Source organism: Crocodylus porosus, unplaced genomic scaffold (assembly GCF_001723895.1).
Source record: "Crocodylus porosus isolate Cpor-Errol unplaced genomic scaffold, CroPor_comp1, whole genome shotgun sequence".
In the NCBI taxonomy this organism is placed as follows: Eukaryota; Metazoa; Chordata; order Crocodylia; family Crocodylidae; genus Crocodylus; species Crocodylus porosus.
In genome coordinates this window covers 100,111,479-100,134,397 of record NW_017728931.1, presented here as the reverse complement: position 1 = coordinate 100,134,397, position 22,919 = coordinate 100,111,479, and the positions used below count along the sequence as shown (strand labels likewise).

At 40.3% G+C, this 22,919-nt stretch overlaps 1 protein-coding gene across 1 annotated transcript in view; it reads right to left on the bottom strand.

The window, feature by feature from the left end:
- Nucleotides 1–22,919, bottom strand: part of CFTR (cystic fibrosis transmembrane conductance regulator) — a 146,662-nt gene that overhangs the window by 39,598 nt on the left and 84,145 nt on the right. The window contains exons 15-22 of the mRNA XM_019543952.1: nucleotides 21,458–22,190; nucleotides 17,257–17,385; nucleotides 15,748–15,773; nucleotides 14,293–14,558; nucleotides 13,715–13,794; nucleotides 10,656–10,806; nucleotides 8,380–8,607; nucleotides 3,163–3,263 (exon numbers count right to left, since the gene is read on the bottom strand). Coding sequence (XP_019399497.1) covers nucleotides 3,163–3,263; nucleotides 8,380–8,607; nucleotides 10,656–10,806; nucleotides 13,715–13,794; nucleotides 14,293–14,558; nucleotides 15,748–15,773; nucleotides 17,257–17,385; nucleotides 21,458–22,190 — 1,714 coding nt within the window. The remainder of the gene's footprint in view (nucleotides 1–3,162; nucleotides 3,264–8,379; nucleotides 8,608–10,655; nucleotides 10,807–13,714; nucleotides 13,795–14,292; nucleotides 14,559–15,747; nucleotides 15,774–17,256; nucleotides 17,386–21,457; nucleotides 22,191–22,919) is intronic.

The following is a 22,919-nucleotide window of genomic DNA, read 5'->3' as shown; positions in this document are numbered from 1 at the left end:
TGGACTTGATGATCTGCTCAGGTCCCTTCCAACCCTACCAACTATGAAACTAGGAAGCACGGTAACTTTTTTAAAGTTCCTTCACTCAAATTATTTTAATTGATGTAACTGTTATCTAAGTACCTCACTATATATATTTTTTAATGGAGTGCATTTAAACTAAATCCTGTAATGCACAGAATACAAGATAGATGCAATTCATGCATCTAAAATTAATAAATCAATCTCGGAGTCTAACTCCTTTATTTTCTTTTCACATTTCTAAGTTTATAGCTAGAAATGGAAATGCTGAAGATTAGGGTTGGTCCAGTAGCCGGTTTTGTTCCGTATCTTCATTAATGATCTGGAAGATAAGATGCAGTGCACCCTCAGCAAGTTTGCAGATGACACCAAGCTGGGGGGAGTAGTAGATAGGCTGGAGGGTAGGGCTAGGATTCAGAGTGGCCTAGACAAATTGGAGGATTGGACCAAAAGAACTCTCATGAGGTTCAACAAGGACAAGTATGAAGTCCTGCAGTTAGGATAGAACAATCCCATGCACTGCTACTGGCTTGGGCCCAATGACTAAGCAGCAGCACTACAGAAAAGATTCTGCAGGTTACAGTGGACAATAAGATGAATTTGAGCCAACAATGTCAAAAAAGCGACTGGTAAACTGAGCTGCATTAGTAGGAACGTTGCCAACAGACTGAGGAAAGTAAATATTCCTTTCTATTTGGCACTATTGAGGCCACATCTGGAGTTACTGTGTCCAGTTTTGGGCCCCCACTACAGAAAGAATGTGGAAAAATTGGAAACTGTCCAGTGGAGGGCAACAAAAATGGTTAGGGGGCTAGGGTATATGACTTCTGAGGAAAGGCTGAGGGAACTGGGTTTATTTACTCTAGAGAAGAGAAGACTGAGGAGGGACTTCATAGAAGCCTTTAACTACCTGAAGGTTGGTTCAAAATGGGATGGAGCTAGACTGTTCTCAAGGAGCAATGGTCTCAAGTTGCAACAGGGGAAGTTTAGTTTGGCTATTAGAAACAACTTTCTCACTAGAAGGGTGGTGAAGCACTGGAACAGGTTACCTAGAGAGGTGGTAGGATCTCCATCCTTGGAGAGTTTTAAGGCCTGGCTTGACAAAGCCCTGGCTGGAATGGTCTAGTTCAGGATGGTCCAGCTTTGAGCAGGGGGTTGGACTACATGACCTTCTGAAGTCCCTACTTTTCCATGATTCTATACTTTCATGAATTTTCAGTCTCAAAAATGTAGGTAATTGTGAGTCAACATTGTGTCCAATATTCTACTACAAAACCCTCAACAATTTTGAAACAAATCAATTCAAAGAAAAAAAAGCTAAATGCAAGTCCAACCTATCAAAATCCTACTATGAAGAAGAGTATTTTACTTTGAAAAGGAGTAGTGCCAAAGATTCTTTTGAAGTCTACAAGGGACTTTACAACCGGTATCAATTTAACAAGGAAGCAGGTAGGAAACTCTGGCTAGGCACAGACATTAAAAAACCGCAAGGTGGAATCAACCTAAGTTATGTAGTTTTCCGTAAGTGACTTAGTTTAGATTGGTATGAGCAGAACACAATTTGCCTTTTGTTTGGGGGCATAAATCTTAGACTGGTTTCCATCATTTTTAAATCAGTCTATTGTGACAGGGGCAAATTTTCACGCCCAGTGCAAGCACCGACCCACCCCTTGTCTATAGCCCAGCTGCCCACCTCACTCTTCTGCCACGCCTTGATGTAATAGTATTAACATGTTAATTAGGCAGGAGGCTGGCCATTTTGAACCCCAGTGCTTAGGGATATATCCGCAACTTTGTTTCACCCCTACACTGAGGCCCAAGCCTCGCAGATGGCATCCCAAGCAGCTAAACTCAGCTGTACCCTTCACTCCCTTAGCTGTGGTTCCCTCTCTGGGACCTTCGGCTCCCTCTTAGGCCCTGGCCCTGTCTCAGGCCAATCAGGATCCCGAGGCTCTCTGCTCTGAGCATCCCTCGCAGCAAGCCACCTTAGTCCTTCAACCCCACTTTGGTTCCTGGCCCCAGCATGGGCCAGTTGAGGGTCCCTCAGGACAAGTCTAAGCTGCTCACTTGCTCACAGGGTTCAGGGTCCCCCATTTCCTGCTCAGGTGGTTAGCAAAGCATGCCTGGCCCTGGGCTGAGGTTAAGGCTCCCTGACCCACCTTACACTGGGGAGGTGCTCACTTCTGGCATTTACATGGGACCTGCTGCATCATCTACAGGCCTATTGGGCATCCTGCCCCAGCAGGGTGCAGTTTTAGGTCAAGCTCAGGACCAATGAGGCCTCCTTTCCCATAACCTCCCCCTTTACCTCCAAGGTGTTCCTGGAAGAGCTCAGCAGAGAGATGTTTCTCCTCTGCTGGCTGTTCACAAACTGACCTCAGCTTAGGGAGCTGGGCCTTAAAATGGCCACCCTCATCAGGCACCTGCCCCTCCCTAGTCCAGTCCTATTAGTGTCCTGCCACATCTATGTATACCAAACTTCTGTTATGTTATGAGTATAGACTGGTTTTGCGTGCCAAACTTCTGTTCTGTTACAGGTATAGACCAGTTTCCAATCACTTATGCTGGTAAAAGTGTAAAATCCATACCTGACCTCTATTTTAGGGCTTTATGCTATAGCCTATCACCAAGCTTTGGATAAGCCCAAGTCTTCACAAAACAAATCCACATCTTCCTTAAGTGTTCTCCTCACTAGTGCAAATCTGGTTTGTAGTCTCATGTGTAATCACATGCTGCTCTCCTAGATCTATCCATACAGGACTTTTGATCACAGAATCACCACACAACTTGGACTCCATGGGGAAAAATGTAGGTTATCAGGAAAAATGTAAGGCAAGAGTTTTCAAGCTTTTCAAAGACTGACCCAACTTCTGTACTTGTGACCTCACCTCCAGCCATCTAGCAGCTTCGTTTCCAGTGTCAATGTGCCTTATTATAATTGAACTTCTATAGAGCATTTGACCATAGTTGTAAATTGTGCAACCCTATGTGAGGTCATAATCCCATGCCTGGAAACTGCTCTTGTAATGGGAGACTTTTAACATTCTGCCTATATTGAGATCTTACGATAGCTCACATATATATCAATAACAAATAAAACAAGATTGAGATTTTTTAACATAACATGTTTTTCGTTCTTACCAGACTGTCCACATCTATGCTTGAATTCACAGTCCATTGTAAGGTACTCATAATATTCATGGCTAACGTTAAAACAATGCCGACTTTGGGTTCTCCTTTACCTGCAGGTAGAAAAAAAAAGTTATAAACAGATTTAAGTATAAAAAGTCAACAGCTATTAAATAAAATTGCCAGGTAAATCTTAAACTATAAATATCAAGTAAAAGCTTTCCTTTTTTTATGAACCCTTTCCTCTGTTCAAAAAGGATGCATACTTTGGTGATGAGAGCAAAGGAGATGGCAGCTGGAATCCTGGACTATACTTTTGGCTTTAACAGTAGATTTGCTATAATGGAATTTTGTTTTGATGGGGAACTTGCCATTGACTTAAATTGGTCAATGAATTAGGCCCAGTGTTATGATCACATGTCCTCAATTTCCTCATCCACTACTCTATTAACTTGTAAAATTTCTCTTATCTGCCTCACTTAGGTGTTAAGGGATTGTTTAGGTAGGGGCTTATAAGCAGTTTTTCATTTTAACAGCACAAATAACAAGATGAAAGTATCCAAACTACTTAACTCACTAGCTCAAGACTGGGTTTTTATCTGCCTGACAAATATGATGATATAATTTTTGTGGGTTGTTTTTTTGTTTCCTTTTGGCATGGGTAGGATTTATCTGCATCACAATAAATTAATACAAAGTAACACAAGTATTATAAAAACCCTACCAAGGCCAGTCTTGAATCTGAAGTCCTTGGTAAAGGTTAAAATAATAGCTCACTTAGGACCAGAGGAATTTTATGCCCCATAACAAAAACCACACATCCTGCCATGCCAGACATTCATCAGATAAGCAATGTTTGCGATGGGTCACAAAATTCCTTATATCCCAACTGTACCACACTACAGGACTACCCTCAGCTTGATCCTGCGGATTGGGCAGGGTCACTCTGTCCTGGACCTTGGGGCTACCCTGTGCCTGATCCTGAAGCTCTGCTGAGCACTGGAATTGAGCGCAGGTAGCTCCACGTCCCAGTCAGAGAACCAGAACTGCCAATTGGGGATCAGACTGGTGTAGTTTTGGGATCCAGGGCTGTCTGGGCTTGTGCCAACAATTGGGTGATTTCACATCACAGGTCTGGTTCCAGGCCTAGAGCTATCCCCAGCCAATGACAACAATCAGCTGATTTTCATCATTGGTAGGACAGACTCATTCTAAAACACAACACATGCCACACATTTATGACACCATATAAATCAGCTAGAAAGTTCTTCAGCATCATACGTGGAATGTCTTTGCTGTTTTATGGGGCCATAAATTGACTGAATATGTCAATTTATTGGCATCTTGTAATTTATGGTGCAATTAATGTGTTGATTACACCATAAATGTAATGCCTGTCAGGGGCCTGATATACCATTTTCAGTATGCCTAACAATGACAGATGACGTTTGGTTATATTCAAGATACCTTCCTCTAAGTTGTTGACTGCCTCACAAAGCCATCTCCTATTTATTTTGTTTATAGACTACTTCTTTTTATCATGTAATTAGAAAAACTAACTAATAAAAATATATAGTTCTTTTGAAGTCTGGAAAGTTCAAAAAAATCTAGGATTGCCTTATGTAGTGCATCTACCCTTTTGTTCTAAAATCAAATTTGTATGTTTATTAACATTGTTTGCATTCCCTGTTCCTCTGTAAAAGACCCACATAAATGAACAAGAGAAGCAGCAAACGTGCCTATCAACTAGCAGCTTTAAAGGTATAAAATTAAAAATGTTGGGGAGGGAGACTTTTCTCTGTAATTTAGTCAGATAAAATTCTCTTATACAGTAATTGCAAGCAAAGAAGGTAAACAATTTCAAACAGAAGTGTGTCTTCTTTTTCAATTAGGAGTGTTCCATTAAAGATGGGAAATAAGGAAGAATTATATTCATATTGCAACTACATAAAACTTTTCTCTCCCAATTACTTTTACCTTTGAAATTTTGCCAGATCACATTAGATAATATCTGAATTGAACTCTTACTATATTCATTAACACCACTAGATGAAGAAAAAACTGATGATTTGTGGATAAAATGATCCAAAATTCAAATTGTAAAACTTCATTCATATCCAAATGTGTGGTCTGAAATCCAGCTGTACTCAGCAATAAAGTTTTTGTCATAGAATTAATGGTTTTTAAATGCTTTTAGCTTTTTGAACTATGCAAATGCAAAGTGTTGTGCCAAAGGATATGAAAATAGTTCACAACAGATGTCTTTTGAGCATAGCTTTGCAAGTATCAACCAAACTCTCCTATTTGCTGCATCAAGCTTCTATTGGTAACCACACAGTCTTCTAGCTAAGTATAATGAACGCTTGGCAATAGAATTTCAAACCTTTGTATATAGAGATACTTCCCTTCAGACACAGCTCATACAATCAGCATGCTGCATTCTTAATGGGTTTTGTTAAACTACAGCAGCATAAATATTTAGTTAATGTATTATGGCACTATTCAATCTAATGTTTTCTCAGCTAAAACATGATAAACGTTGAACTGTAATTCATCAAAATCTTTTACTCTCTCATATTTCTCTGTAGTCAAAGGAAAAACATTATCTATCCCCACTTCCTTTTTCTCTCTTTTACTCTAGTCTCTGTGCAGTTAATTCTATCCTAAAGAATGACACCTTGCATTGCATGGTTAACATGTTGACATTCTTAGCGATCTTGTGTTTGAAATTCATGTTACCACACTCAATAGGGCTAAGTGCAGAAATTCAAGGGGGGTAGGGAGAGGTTAGATTGGGTTAAAAACAGCCACCTTATCTAACTTAGTTCAACTAGGTGCAGACCTTACACTTATACCCAGTGTCAGCAATCAGAAATCAATCTAAACCTATAACAGTACAGAAATTCCATGCACATATAGACTAATCTAAAAAGGCAGAATCCGGTCTAAGAAAGACCTGGATCGATGTATGCTCAGCCTTCATCAATCTAGGTGCATGGAACTTCAGTACAATTATGTGTGCCACCCTGGAGCTGGGAAAGCCCAGCCGTTGGCCTCAGCCCCAGGGCTGCACTTTTCATACCTGGCTCCTTGACACCAAGCTATTTTTAGCCCCCCAGTCCTTTGCTGCCCCCCACCCCCGGCTCCCCTCTATGGACCAGCCAGCCCCACCCCCAACCCCTCATCCCATAAGCTGCTCCAGGTGCCAGATTTATCAGTGTTCACTGCTGCTGGGAGCCGAACAAGTAAGTATCAGTGGGGGAAGAGGTGGGAGAGATGGAGGTATAGGTTCCCTGGAGGAATTGAAGGGGTAAAAATAGCCTCTAGTCCCATTCCCCCCCCCAGACTCTCCCCATAGACCCCACAAGCCCCCTGATCCCTCCAAACCCTCCTGGACTCCACCAAGCCCCACCACACGGACTCTGGCTGCTCCCCTCAATTGCTCCCATCAATCCTGCCTGACCCCCAATCCTTCCTGCAGATCTAACTTCCCCCCCCAATTCCATATGGACACAGCCTGCCCCCTCCCATCCTCCCACCCCTCCACATTCTGACTTACATTAGATTGAATGGCCATTTTTAATGTGATCTAAGCTCACTCTAACCACCCCAAATGTCTGCACTTAGCCTAGAATGAGGGTTGTGGCAAAAAAACCTGTGCCTGCGTGCATGCATGTGTATTCTATAAGTTGGCCCACAGTCATAAAATTTACAAGCCAAAACCTATCCGCCTTATTTACTTACAAACCTAACTGACATCACCAGACAATTGTGCTATTACAGTAATCAGGAATTAGCCTTTGATGTAAATCTTGGCATCTATCCTTTTCTTTTGCCATACTACTGTGCTCTTGAACTTTACAGTCTTCAGCACCTGTGCACTGTAATGATTTTATTTGTTTTTCTTCCTACTCCAAGCTAAAGATTTTGCTTCCAGTTTTGAATTGTTTTTATTTTGGAAGTTTTGTATGAAAGTGTCTATGCAAAACTTGGAAAAAGAAAAAAAACTAATCTAAATCAGAACCAAACTATATATAACAGTAAAATATTACACATTCAAGGAAAATATATGCAGGAAAACTACATAGTCCTTAGTAATTTCAGCATACAACAATACAAAAAAGGAGACAGGTTTTGGAAAATTCTCTTACATTTCTTAAATTCTCTTACATTTTCTTTACTTAAAATTTCCTCAATCATTTCTTTTAGATGTGTTTCTCTGTTTCTGCCAGAATTTTAGTGGTGCTGTGCTGGTTAAGGATTGCCAACTCATTGCTCAACTAGCAGCCGCTTTTCATTGGTGAGGGAAATGGTGAGAGTGTATAATAACATAATTCTGTAATTAGTTTGTAAAGTTTGGTAATCTGTTTTGTTTGGAACTTGCTAAACTGATGTAGTTGCGTAACTATGTCAGTAGATTGAAACCTGGGCCAGGAATCAGGAAACTGGACATTCTGTCTTTGACTTGCTTTGAATCTTCACAGGGTTCATTGAATCTTTCTTTGTCTCAGTTAGCTCTGAGGAATGATAATATTAATTTGCCTTTGCTACAAACTTTGAGCTATCCAAAGAAAGAGAACCTTGCAAACAGATATTTACTTCTTTACTCAACAGTATTCTAGCATGATAGTACACTCTCGTATTACATGAAATAACTTCTAAAACAGTCAGAGGTCAAAGAATGCAGGTCTTGGCTTCTTTTAACATTGTTTTATAACTTGGATTTTTTTCAAGTTGACCCTTTCAAATAATAATATATCATAATGTACATCTTAATTACTTATTTCTAATTTGAACTGATTGCTCATTTCATATCAATATAACAACAGTAAACTGCTATCTTCTGCATATAGTATAATCTTGCAATAGTTGATAATGAAATGGTTTCTAAATATGGGTCCTTGACTAAAAGCAAAGGGTTCATTTTAAGATACCACAGGATTCTCAAACAGGTGCTGGGGCATCCTGAGGTGCCACCAGATCCTCTGAAGGGTGCCTTGATATATGAGAAGATAAGCAAATAAACTAAATAGGTAAACAGAGGCTCACACTTGTCCTTATCTGAACCCTCACCAACACTGCCCAACTCCTCTGCAAGGAGGTAAGCATTGTAGTATATATTAGTTTTTAAAACATCAATTCACAAAAGTTATGGAGTGCCTCAAGTCCAATGAAAGGTGCCTCCAGTCCAAAATGGTTGAGAACCAGTGATATAGCAGTTGGATTTACCTGAAGTTATAATAGAGATGAATGTCACAGCAATGAAGAAGATGACAAAGATCATTTCTATTCTCATCTGGAACCAGCGCAGTGTGGACAAGTAGAGGAACCAGTGTGCTGTGTGCAAGTTCAGAGCTTTGTGAAATAAAGTTTCAAAGTATGGTTGTCTCCCAAAAGCTCTTAACGTCCATAGCCCTTTTAAGCTTGTAACAAGATGTGTGAAAATTGGACTCCGGGCTGTAAAGTATTTAAATTAAAAATGAATTAAATGCACTAGGATTAAGTGTCTTTCATAGCAAAAGCATATGGTTCCACCACCCCAAATTATAACAGTGCAACTCTCTTCAATGTTATTCAGTATAAGTATGTTCTTGTTTCTTTTACCACTAACACTGAACAGGGTGCAATCCCATTCAGTGTAATATCAGTGAGCAATCACTTATAAAGATGAAGTTACACATTAAACTTAGACCATATTAAGGGCACTTAAAATGAAGCATGAGCACATTAAAGCTCAGCTCATGAACTTGTGCCAAGTGCCCTCTGAGCAGCTCAGAGTCGCATCATTTCAGGCACAGGTTAACTTAGCTCAAGTTAGGGCAACATCAGTCTGCTCCCTAGAGATAAAACAAGCAATTTGCAGTCCTCCAGCATCCCAGGATTCACCACTCCTAGGCCCCCTTCCTTCCACTCTGGATAAATATTTCACCGTCCAGAAGTCTACTGCTGAGGGGGTGTGACTGCCTGGGAACAAGTGGGGCCCTGCCAGTGACAGGAAGGGGGGGTTGCAGCAGTGGAAGCATGGAGCTGGGAGATGGAGAAGCTTGGGGGCATTTGGACTGTAGCTTCTCTCTGCAGGCAGCTTCCCCCATGCAATGTGGGGTTGTGGGAGAAAGTTGTGCTAGCATCACAGAGCCCCCAGAGTTTAGCATGGTGGGAGCATGGAGTCATGGGGAACAGGGAAGACTGCTTCCCTGTGACTCTGTGCTGCTGTTGACTAAACCCTGATGGATCCACTCCCCATTAATTAAACCTCAGTTTTGGCAGCTTTTGCCTGTCTCTAGTCAAAAGGCAAAGACCTCTCCAGGGAAGGCTGAGGAGGCTAAGATCAGAAAGCAGGGGTTGGTGGAAGGCTTCCTGAAGCACAGGCCTCTCCCTCCACCCCAAGAGGTGAGGTGGGGTGAGGAGACTGTTGAGGAAAGCCACAACCTCAATGCCTCTCTGCCTCCCAGCTCCATACTCCCATTTTTGCACTTCCCCTTTCCAACCCAAAGTGAGGATAGAGACCAGGTGTCCTATCTCCCAGCCACACTCCTGCTCACCAGCTCCCTAGTGATAAGTCAGAGCTGTGCAGGCAAGAAATAGTAATAACCCTTAACATGCAACTGCTCACAGCACATTCTAACTTTAAAACCACTTAACATTCCACAGATTTAGTATGGTCTAAGTATGACATGTAACTTCACCGCAATGTCTTCAAAGTTAGAAACCCCTGCTATATGTAGTTTAGATGTCCCAAGGAGGACAAAAATCTCCTCGCCACCAAAATTCCTGATGTTCCGAGAATCCCACAAGGCACTTTTTAACAAAGATAAGAGTGCTTCATCTCTCTGCGTTCCACACTGCCAACAGGGTTTTTTTTTAAGGATACTCTGCAACACCATATTCAAAGTATTACTGAGCCAACACCGGATTTCCAAAACTTCCAGGAAATTCTGATCCAGATACAGATCGGAACTCCACAGACGATCAAATATCAATATTAACGTTCATGAGTTGGATGCAGGTCTGCCTTGAAGCCACAATATTGTGCTTGAACAAATGATCCAGCAAGCCCTTATGTCTAAAACAGTATTTCCATTACATGTTCCAAATACAGCTTTAAGGAAACAAATAAGCTTACTCAAAAAGGTAACTTAGACACTGACAGGAGAGATTTTTACCATCACAGCAGAAACTGAGGCCCATACATTTGCACATAGAAGGTCCCATACTTTCAAGTAAGGCATGGTCCCATACTTCCAAGTAAGTTTGTTCTTATTAAAACTGTATTTCAAGACTTTATTTGTTTTCAGCTGCACTGGTGGTACCCAACTTAAAACCTGTGTTTGTTAATAGCTTTTGGGGGCAGAACACTGTACTGGCTGGTTCACTAACACCAGTTGCTATCAAGGGAGATGACTATTCTGCTCCCAGAGACAATGAAACTTGCAATAGAGAAGGCAAAGAAAAGGTAAAAATTCGTTTTCTGTGGATTTAGGATCTATCAATATTTCTGCTCATACCTTCAGATTCCAGTTGCTTCAGCTGCTGAGAAGTGTGGAGGAAGTATGCCCTTAACATAACAAAGGCTCCTATCACAGGCACTGATGCCAGGAAGATGTAGGGTTCTAATATTGAGACTACTGTTATAGCACCAATCACAATCAGTATTAACTGTAGAATGAAAGAAAAATACTATTGATACAGCAAGCTTTGCACTTTATAGACTACAGATTGGTGATGAATCTCTTCCCCATGGCAGCTATGTACCATTCAGCTTCATTCTTACCAAAATGATGTGCTGGACTAGCTAGGATTTGCAGCTGAGAACAAACCTTATAATATTCAGGGCACTAGATGGATGGTTCAGACAAAGGCTATTTTTTTTTACTTAAAGTTAATCCTCAAAAAGTAAGTACCTCCCCAAAATGGTCTAGATATTCCGGCATTCTTTAAAATACACAATCACAGACAGTTTTGATCAATATATTGCCCCCATCGATAGTTTCTTTTTATATAACTTCCCATCTCCCTTAATATTTAATTCCTAAATTTTAAAACTATCATTCCAACCCAGACCACTATGAAAAATATGGTTTAGGAACAGTGCATCCTCCATCTGGGGAAGGGCAAAGTTAGACTAGACGGTCCCTGAGGATCCAAATTCTGATTCTATTCACTGTGGTTTTCCATCTTAAAGAAATAAATACCTTCAAAGGCTAATGTATATATTTCTGCAAGAGGCTTCTTCCTTTTCCACAAGATCTTGTTATCAATGGTTCTAATAGAGCTAACAAATTATCATGAATACTTGGGATTAGATCCTATTCTGCCTCTAAGTGGCCCTTATGCAGCCTTTAGGTATCTAAGTCACTAAGCACAATCCTATTCCGCTCCCTTCAACAGCTACAGGCAGGGATGTCAAAGGCATCTGAATGAGGGGTCAGCCCTGAGAGCTGGACTACTCCCATGTTCTTGATCCAGCTCTCAGGGCTGATTTGGTACAGATGCTGCAGGCAGCATGCACCCTGGACCAGCAACATGTGTTGTTTGCAGTGTGTGTGCCAGCTCAAGCCCCGTGCACCACAGAGCATATGCTGGCTCTGACCTCATGCACAGCATGCTACATATGGGGCCAGTCCAGGATGCACACTCTGTGCTCGGCTCGTGTACTGAACCTAGGGGCAATCCAGACTGGGTTAAAAAACTGGCCACCTGCACAGGATCCAATGCAAGAAGCTGGTCCACCATGGGCGCCATGTGCAGTACACATCCTTAGCCATCCCCAAACACTGCATGGAACAAGTGCCAACTCCAGCCTCATGGGGCATGCAGCACACAAGGCCAATCTAGGACATGTGCTGCATGTAACACCTGCACCAGACCAGCCCTGCATACTGGATGTGGCGCAGGTAGCCAGTCTGTGGGCTTGATCCAGATCGGCTCTGAATCCAGCATGCAGGGCTGGTCCAGCACAAGGGCAACATGCAGCACACACCCCAGACTGGCCCCACATTGTGTTCAGCCCACACCAGATACGCTCCACAGACTTTGACCAGCACACACTGCAAGCAGTGTGCAGGGCTGGCTGGACACCCCCAGGCAGCACTATGGGCCAGAAGATAGGGCTCTGAGGGCTGAATCCAGTCTGTGGGGCTGGATCTTTGACACTCCTGCATTAAGGCATATAGATTCACTAGGCACCTTCATTTTCACTTGAAACGATCCCTAGGCATCTAGACTTGGACTACTTCCCATGCTCAGAAACAAGCTAGCCAGAAAAACCATACCAAGTTGCTTAAGCTTAAGATCATGCATGCAGCTAGCTCAGTGGAAGAGAAGCAGACCCCTTTTTACCTAATAGCTTAGTGGTGAAAGCACTTACCCAGGGTGTAGAAAACCTGGGTTTTGGCTACCTGACCTGACCTTCTTTAGTCTGAGGAGTCTGAACCCAAATCCCCGAGAACCCAAGAGAGGACCCAGAATTTGGGTGGGGGTGCTAATATCTCTTGCTGACCTGGCTCACTGGGCAGCCTGAAGTGAAAAATTCACAGGACCAGAAGAAAACATTCAAGTGGAAATGTAATGGCTTCTATGCTTTGCAATCTCCCCGACACCCAGTTAGGGCCTGGGAAGCCATGAGGCTTTCAAGGCTTCAGGCTTCCTGTTACAGAGTTGGGAGCAAGAACCTGAGAGTGCTTACAGCAGCTGAGTGTCCCAGAAGTTGTTTGGGTTTTTAGTTTCTGCAACTAAAAACCCAAACAAAAAAAACCCAAGACTACCAAGCTAACTAGCACAAAATCCTGTGTTATTATGAAATTTCCTCAAAACAAATTTATTTCTATGGAACATTTCTGTTTCAATGAATTGATTGTTTTCAATGGAAAACTGTTTCAACAAAAAATACAAGGAAGTTGAATTTGATCTTGAACTACTGAGAAAGAAGAAAGAAAGTACCTAGAGACAAAGCTGTTTTGGATCACAGCTGCTAAAGCAAAAAGTTAACGGGAAAAGGTAAAAAATAAAAAACATAACAGTAGGGAAAATAAAGCCCAAGAATAAAAAGCATGAAAACTTGAAGAACCTATTTAACTTGTGACAGAATATAAACCCAGTTAGGCTGCAAGTGGCTTCTTTTTCCCTTTGATATTTTGGTTTCATCTGGACAAAGAAAAAAAATGAATATAGGACTCAAAGTGGAACTCCCAGTGGAAGTTACATCACACATGGCCCATGAAGTACACTTTTCCTTTCTATCACAGGGTCAATTATTCCAGAAAATGGCTTGCATAGTCACTATAATGCAAAACATTATATAAAACCTAATTGTTCCCATCTTCTATAGCTATGTGATCAGCTACTTAAATAGATAGCTTAATCTTAAAACTACTTATTTATTTTGAAAGTGGATCTTGATCTTACTGCTTCAGCATGGTATATATATTTAGTTTGTATGTGTGTGTATAAAACGTTGCTAGCTGCTTAGTTCCTTTTATTTTATATGATTCACTATCCATGATGTTGGATGTAGTTTTACTGCACTAGAAGGCAACAAAAAATCTGTAAGTTTGATTTTACTTACCTGAATAAAGTCAAATATAGTAAGAGGCAGTATGTCATCCAATATTGCCGTATCTTTTGAGAATCTGTTAATTATTCCTCCTACAGATTGAAAAAAAACAGAAAAAGAGTCTTATGGGATCATTTTACAACAAAACCTACAGAAACTAGCTGTAGCCAAAACTATAGCTTTCCTGAATTAAAGAATATGCTGATCAAAGATATCAGCTGCAGTTTAAAGCTTATAGGCTGAAGTCAGCCTTAGGACACGTACATCTGTATGTGTAGCTTCTATATCCAGTTCTTATCTGCTTTTTATGCCTCACTAACATTTAATCATTCCTTCTACCTAACCACTGAAGTACACTGTTATTTCAAAACAAAAAGCTGACAACAAAAATGTGTCATACTTAAAATGCAATCAAGGTTTGCACATGACATTTAAGTAACAAACTTTTAAACAATCATTCAGCAAATATTCAGCTAGACTCTGAGACAGAACAGAAAACAATGGTACCCTTTAACCAGAATGAACTATGTCTTTATTAAAACAAAAAACATAAATAATTCAATCAGTCGGTTAACTACTGATTTGATTACCTGCTTTTAAAGTGTTGAATGTTGACATAGGTGCCCAAAGAACAGCATGCAACATCTTCTGATGGAGAGTTTTAGACACTGTTATAAGAGTATGCACCAGTGGTAAACCTCTGAAAATTCCCAACGCAAGCAGAGTATCTGCCACTCCCACATAAATGTAAAAGACATAGTAAAAGCTACTTTTCGTAATGATCACTGAAGGGCTATCACCAGGCACATGAGACGTGGTGTTTCTCCTCTCTGTTGTATTTGTACCTGGAAACAGTCTGTAAAATACAAATTATAAAAAAATACCATAAACAAGTTGTATCTGAGAACTTCACTTAACCTAAATCTATATTAATGCATTTTTAGGTGTAAAGCTATTTATTTTTCTTATTGGTTTTAAACATCAAACTGCATTAATAAAAAATAACTAATTTATTACCACATATCACATACTCGCATAATCAGGGGACAGCAGGGCAGGCCCTATGAGGAGAGGCTACGGGACCTGAACCTGTTCAGTCTCCAAAAGAGAAGGCTGAGGGGGGATCTAGTGGCCTGTTATAAGCTAGTCAGGAGCGATCAGCAGGCATTGGGGGAGTCCCTGTTCCCCCGAGCACTGCCAGGAGTGACCAGGAATAATGGTCACAAGCTGCCAGAGGGTAGATTTAGGCTAGATATCAGGAGGCGCTACTTCACGGTCAGGGCAGCTAGGATCTGGAACCAACTTCCAAGAGAAGTGGTGCAGGCTCCTACCCTGGGGGTTTTAAGAGAAGGCTGGATGAACACCTTGCTGGGGTCATTTGACCCCAGTACTCTTTCCTGCCATGGCAGGGGGTTGGACTAGATGATCTACTCAGGTCCCTTCCGACCCTAGAAACTATGAAACTATATACAAGATCCTTATTTCTCTCTTTAGAGGCCAAGGTGATATCTATCACTTTAGCTATTCTTGGATACGGGAATACTTATCAACACGTGTTGTAACTTCCAAAATTAACTTCAGCAAAAAGCACTGTAGATGTTTTGATGAGTAATTGGCAGGTCTCAACTGAGAAAGGAAGAAAGCCCTAAGATATACATAAAAACCTTTGAAATTCCATCTAAATTATTATGAAAAATGAATTATTTTAGTAATCTTGTCTGAGTACAATACCTTCTTTGTTTCATTGATTAAAATTGATTTATAAAATGCATCACTATCCATCTTGTTTTAAAGAAAATTCTTTTGAGAGTTGAGCAAAATTAAATTACTAAATAAGTGAAATACTTTGTCTCTGTTATTGCCACATAACATAGAACCAAAAGTGAATCAATGAGCTGGTAAGAATCACTTTAACAAATGCATTTCTGGCCATAAGGATTTTCATTAACAAATACTAAGAAGGGTTTAAAAAGAAATACAAAATCAAAATTAGAAGAATTCCTCAAAACTGTAATAAAACAGTAAATACTTACTCCTTTAGAAACAGCAACCCAACAAGAGAAGCGGCTACCTGCAATCACAGAATATAGAGTTACTTTTTTCCTATCTACATCTATTTGTAATAATACCATGCCTGGGTCACCTGGAAACTCTTATGTATAAAACAGTCCATTCTGCTTGGTATAAGAAGCATTTACAGAATACTCCAGGAATGTCTCTTAGAATCATAGAATGTCAGGGTTGGAAGGGACCTCACAGGTCAGCTGGTCCAGCTCCCTGCATGAATGCAAAAATGTTACTCTTCCAGTTCTAAAGACTGTAGTATCAAGCTCCCATCCCAGTTTTACTTATCACCCTCCAACTTTCAAAGCTAAAAGTGTCTACTGCTTGAGATAAACAACCAGTGCCCAGATCGTCAAAGGACTTTCGGCACCTACCTACTACTAACTCCCACTACTCTGAAGTCAGTTAAAATTAGGTATCTAAATACAAGTGAATAGCAAACTGAATAGCAAACTGCAGCTCAGTCTAGAGTCCCTATGCCTACACAACTGCTTAGTAAATTAGCAAGTCACGTGAAAGTAAAATTTAAAATATGAGGGTCACAACTTTAAAAAGGGCTTAAACTAACTGGGGGCACAAATTAGGTCACCCAAACATAATTTCATTTGCGGACTTTTCTACACAGTTGTCTAAATTAGGTAATTTAAGCCTGTACATGTTAAGATCAGTTCCAAAAAGACTTGAATATAAGTGCTTAAATTTGCTATATTTGGAAATTAAAATGCCCTTTAGCCAGTCTTTAAGTCACTTTTCACTGTTTTGTTGTAGGTCCTCCACAGACGATGTAATTGAAGCTGATGGGTAACAGCAAACTTAAGCCACATATTTATAGAGCAAACTCCATTTGGAAGCAATATCATATTTTTGGGTCATAGATCTAAATGAGACCTGAAACCAAGGTTTTGGTCCCAGGCCTCAGAATTCATTTAAGTCTACCTCAAAACAATGTTAATGAAATCCAGAGCTATCTGTCAATCACCTCTACTTCTGAATAAAATTTTTAACGCTTCCTGTGAAGTATTGAATGATCTAACCTCCCACAGACATAATAAACCAGCCATGTATACTAAGTAGGTCCAGTCTCCTCATCAATCTATTTAATAAAATGGTAAGAAAAGCTGGTACAAAATTTCATAAGATCCATCTAATTACAACTGCAGACAGCATGTTAACTCGTCTTCTGTCTCGAACAGCAATTAGATGTTTTATATACTGGTAGGTTTTCATAAAGCAAAAAAAAAAATTGAGGACTTTGATGGCTGTCAATCCTTGGTTATCCTTACACCAAATCATTGTCTTTAACAATATTCAACTAATGTAGGAAAAAATAATATCCTAAAACAAGCCAGCAGTAATGGCCAATTAACAGGCATCAAAATACGCATATGCAAAAGAATTAACAGTTTCCTTTGGCATTTACATAAAAAACTACATATTCAATTCGAATAGATACTAATAGTGACTAGATCTGAAGAGCTGAATATTCTTACCTCGGCTAAAAAGATAACAGCACAAAAAACTAGGACAAAAATCAAGTTTTTATGGATGGTAATGTATCTGAAATATGTATTCCATGTAGTAATACCATTTATGTCTTCTGATTCATCCATAAAACATTCCTGCCAAGGGAATGGAGAAGAACATAGTTAGAACAACAATATCTATCAGTAAGAACTCTTAATACATATATACACTCTGTCGTCCTCAATTTCTAGTACTAGAATTGCAGCATTTAGACTGGAAAAGCTACCTTAATCATAACAACTCCACATAAGAATGACTTGATCTATTGATACCTGAGGAAGGATACTTGCTACCCAAAAGCTTATCTATATCCTTCCCAACTATGCAGTTGGTCAAATAAAAGATAGTGCCCACAAAAGTTTTTGTCTTGAGCTATAGATCGAGCTCTCATTACAGTGAACCGATCAGTACAATACTAATAAGAACTAAGCTAAATTCTGATCTTATTTCCTCAGAATCAGTTTTCAATGAGATTTAACCCCATGGAAACCCTGTTCTATTAAGATCATTCAGGAAAAAGAAAAGCTGAGAACTTCTGATCCTTAGAAAATGAAAAAGTTTCTTCTGGCAAAATAAAAAATATTTTATCTTTGGGTCCAGCGCCCTGCCCAAGGGGCAGGAAGCCAGCTGGAGTCAGATCACCCCAGCAAGATAAGCATCCAAGCAGTTCTTAAAGGTATCCAGAGTAGAGTGCACCACTTCTGGGGGGGAGAAGGGAGGTCGACTATTGCAGACTCTGGAGACTCGGATGGTAAAGAAGTTTTTCCTTATGTCCAGTCTAAAATGGTCTTCCAGCAATTTGTGACCATTAGACCTTGTCTTTCTTTGGTATGATCTGGTGAATAGATGTTCTCCCAGTTCCTGATGCACACCCCTTATACACTTACAAGCTGCCATCAAGTCACCCCCGAGCTTTTGCTTCTCCAGGCTGAAGAGTCCCCTGCCTCTCAGACTCTCTTCATAAGGCCTGTTCTCTTGAACTCCAATCATGCGTGTGGGTCTCCTCTGGTCTCTCTCAAGATGCTCCACATCCTTTCTAAAGTGTGGAGCCCAGAATTGGATACAGTACTCCAGCTGCGGCCTCACAAAGACTAAGTAAAGTGGGAGGATGACTTCTTGGGTCTTGCTTGAGATGCATTGGTAGATGCAAGCCAGGGTTTTATTTGCTTTGCTGGCTGTGGCATTGCATTGCTGGCTCACTTTCATCTTGTGGTCAGTCATGACCCCCAAGTCTCTTTAGATCATGGTGCTAGTGAATGATGCACTGCAGAGCCTATGAGTATCATGTGAGATTTTTCTCCTGAGGTGGAGCACCCTGCATTTCTCAGTGTTGGATGTCATCAGGTTTTGATCCACCCACCTTGCAAGCCTGTCCAGGTCAGCCTAAATCGTTAATCTATCCTCTAGAGTGGCTTCACTTCCCCATAATTTGGTGTCATCCGCAAACTTAGCCAGTCCACTTCAGACACCTGAATCCAGATAATTTATGAATATATTAAAGAGTACTGGTCCAAGTACTGAGCCCTGGGGAACACCACAGGTCACCATGTGCCATGCTGACTCGGTTCTATCAGCTATCGCTCTTTCGGTCTGACCACAGAGCCAGTTTCCCAGCCATCAGACCGTAAGGTTGTCAAGGCTGCAGCTTCCCAAATTTACCATGAGGACATCATGGCAGACCAAGTCAAAGGATTTTTGAAACCTAAATATATGATATCAACCTCTTCTCCTTTGTCCAGGTGAAGCATCACCTGGTCACAGAAGGAAATGAGTTTGGCCAGGCATGACCTACCCACAATGAGGCCACGTTGGCTCTCTCTCAGAACTCTGCCTTCTGTTAGCATATTGTTGATGGTTTCTTTGATGATTTTTCCAAGAACTTTCCAGGGATTGAGGTCAAACTGATTGGCTTGTAGTTCTCTGTATCTTCCTTCCTTCTTTTCTTGAAGGTAGGCACCACGTTGGCCCTCTTCCAATCTTCAGGAACCTCTCCCGGGCATCATGAATTCTCAAATAACCCCACCATTGGTCGTGCTGTGATGTCAGCCAACTCTTTGAGTAATCTTGGATGCATTCTGTCCAGATCAGCTGACTTGTGCATGTCCAGCCTCTCAAGCTGTTCCCTCACAAGATCTTCGCCAATTAGAGGCGTATGATCACCCTCATGGTGTATTATGGTGTATGATCACCCTTACCCTGGTAGTTCTGCATCCTGTCAGGTAGGGTGATCCTTTTGGGCTGGTGGAAAACTGATGCAAAGTAATCATTGAGAAGATTAGCTTTTTCCTGGGTGTCGGTTGTCAGTTGCCCCATTTGGTTTAACAAGCGTGTGATGTTGCCCTTGTGTATTTTTCTGACTTCCCATGTATTTGAAGAAGGACTTTTTATTTTCCTTGATTCCAGTAGCCAGTTCGAGTTCAGTTTCAGCCTTGGCTTTTCTGGTCCGCTCCCTACAGGTGCAGGCCAGTGCTGCATAATCTTCCTTAGTGGTAGTTCCCGACTTCCATCCTTTATAAACTTCTCTTTTCAGATTCAGGAGGTCCATGAGTTGCCTATTGAGTCAAAGGGGTCTCCCAGCCCTTTTGCTACCTTTCCTACAGGCCAGAATAGACTTCCCTTGTGCTTTTAGGATCACATCCTTAAGGCATGACCACTCATTGTGGATTCCCAACTCTGTCAGATCATGGTCTCTCAGGACCTCAACAACCAACCTCCTGAGCTTGTGAAAGTCAGCTTTCCTAAAGTCAGAGATTTCTGTATTGCTAATTGATTTGCCAGTTTTGTGATGGATAAAGAAAGTGATCAATTCATGATCACTGTCACCAAGCTTCCCTTTGATCCTCAGGTCACTGACTAGATCATCCCCTTTGGCCAATAGCAGGTCCAGCAGCGCCTTACCTCTTGTCGGCCCATAGACTTCTTGAGTCAAATAGAGTTCTCCAATGTAAGTGAGGAAGCTTTGTGACTGATCAGATTTGGCTGAATGCTCTTCCCAGGAGATGTCAGGGTGGTTGAAGTCACCCATGATGACCATACACCAAGAGCATGCAGCCTCAGCCAGTTCGCTAGCAAATTCATGGTCAAGCTCTTCCTCCTGGTTAGGAGGTCTGTAATAGTTATATTTCCTTGACCACGTTCTCCCTGTATTCTAACCCAGATGGTTTCAAGTCACCCTCCTTGGGTGCCAATCTCTACTTGTAGGGAAGTGTACTGTTCCTTCACATAGACAGCTACACCCCTGCCCTTCCTTGCAACACAATCGCTCCTGTACAAGGTATGACCATCAATACCTGTGGTCCAGTCATAGGTGGAGTCCTACCAGGTCTCCATTATCCCTATGAGATTGTATTCAATTTTCCTCTGAAAGGAACTTTGCCAAAAATAAATAGGAATTTAATCTGGTTATGAATGAAAATTGTAAGATTTTAAAAACTTGTCTAAATCTATTCCAAACATGCAGTTGGTCCACTACAAGTTATCACCACAAAAATCCTTGCCTCTTACATATTTCCTGGACCATCAGAGATACAACACTACTCCAACTCTAACACAACTCTGTTATTACCAATGCGTTCACAATAATAAAATTAGCCTAATCTCATTTTCCATATCAGTACATGAAATGTGTTCTGTGCTTTTATTGCTAAATAAGAAATGATAAACATGTTGCTTTAATCAGTTACACTATTGCATGTTGAAATAGTAAATACTCCAATTAGCTTACTTTATTCTGGAAGTTAACCTTACAAATTTCTATTGTCGATAATTATTTAAAAAACAAACTTCTGTAGCTTTGTTTCAAATTGTATTTAAACATAATCAATCTTACAAGGTAATAGCAGTGCATAAGTTAAAAGTATTTTTAATAAAAGTCTCAAGAGGTGTCTTTCAAAGAATGTAAAAGATTTGTTATAAAATCTAAGCTTAGCCAGAAAGCTGTGTTTTTATATTTCAACAACAAAATCCTTCTAGAAACACTGTTCAAATGAATAAAAGTTGTTTAAATTAAAAATTGTATTAAGATAGAAAAAATAATAAACACTCTATAGATAAAAAAGGCATAATGACCAAAAGAATCAGATGGAAAATTCAGTAAGAATATATTATCCTGTACTAGTGTTAAAGAAGCTCATAAAAAATAGTGTACAAATACAAATGTATACATACCTTCAAATCTTCTTCGTTAATTTCATCACTTATTTCCAGGACACTGTCTTGAGACAAACGTCTAGTATAGATATCTATCTCAGAAGACAGTTTTGACTGGGGGACCATTGATGTTTTACGTATTGGTGTAGTCCCTTTTGTGTAAAAGCTTTGGCCCTGGATAACTGAAGTGTGTGTCATCAGGTTCAGTACAGACTGCCTTCTCCGTCCATGAAACACTGGACCTGTGTTTAGTATGTTGCTGCGAGGCAGAATTACCTCTCCTTGTTCAGAATCAGGTATTAGTGACAGTCTTCTGTCTGATGGATCTCCATGACCTTCTTCTATCCCATTAACATGTGCTGAGTTTTTTTGTAGTATAGAGAACTTTCTGCTAGAATTAAGTGGATTAATAATTACAGAGTTTTTTCTTTTTTCATTGAAATCTAAAGTTTGTTTGAAAGATTGCTTCTTTGCTTCATTTCGTGAGCCAGCCCCATCTCCATCAACAGAAAACCGTCGGAGGGTTTCAGTCAGAATTGAGTTTCTTCTTTCTGCACTGAACTGGTCAAAAGCATCAAATCCTGTCAATTTTGAGCTAAAGTCAGGGCGTTGACCCTGAAGTTCAGAAAACGTTCCATAGAAATAACTGCTCCCTTCATGTAAAATTAATATTTTGTCAGCTTTCTTTAAATGTTCCAGCTTTGAGGTGACCAGGATTCTAGTTTTATTGGCCATTAATTTGCAAACACAACTACAAAAAACAAAAAACAAGTATTATGTTTTATTTATAAAATCACAGAATCTCTCAGTATTTTCTCTCCATGTTTACACATTATTTCTAGTTTTGATCTATATGCTTCTATATGTATCACCGCCCCCTCCCTTTTCTACTACCTGTAGTGCAAGTGAGAGAAGCAGGAGCATAGAGACACTATAGTGAGCTGTGTGAATAATGTACTTTCAGTTCTGTGGTCATATTGAAAAAATAAAATAAACCAATTCAGATTGATTCAAAAAAGCACTGTTTGACCCCAAAATAGGATTCATGTAATTTATTGGGTCATGTGAACTTTTCCTTAAATCCCCTTTTTAATTTAAGCCAACTTGATTCTTTTAATAAAAAAAATCAAAATGTTTTAAAGAAAATATACCATCTTTTCTACAAATTTTAGAGCGTTATTTTTGTTCTAAACTATTCACCAAATTCTACCTGATTTCACAGTTAGTTTTATTCCTCTTGAAACATGCATTTTCCAGTGAATTTATTATTGCCTAAAATACCTAGACCAGCTCTAGCATGATAGTGGCAAAACAGCTGAACTGTATTTAGATTTACCATTTGTCACAGTATGAAGGTTTTTTTTGTTCCACACAAAACTAACCCTAGACAAGAAAAGAAGTTCTTGGGAAGATTCAGTGAGGGCAGGGTGTCACTTTTGTATGATACATAACTCAGGCACCACATATGGGTCTAAGCGTT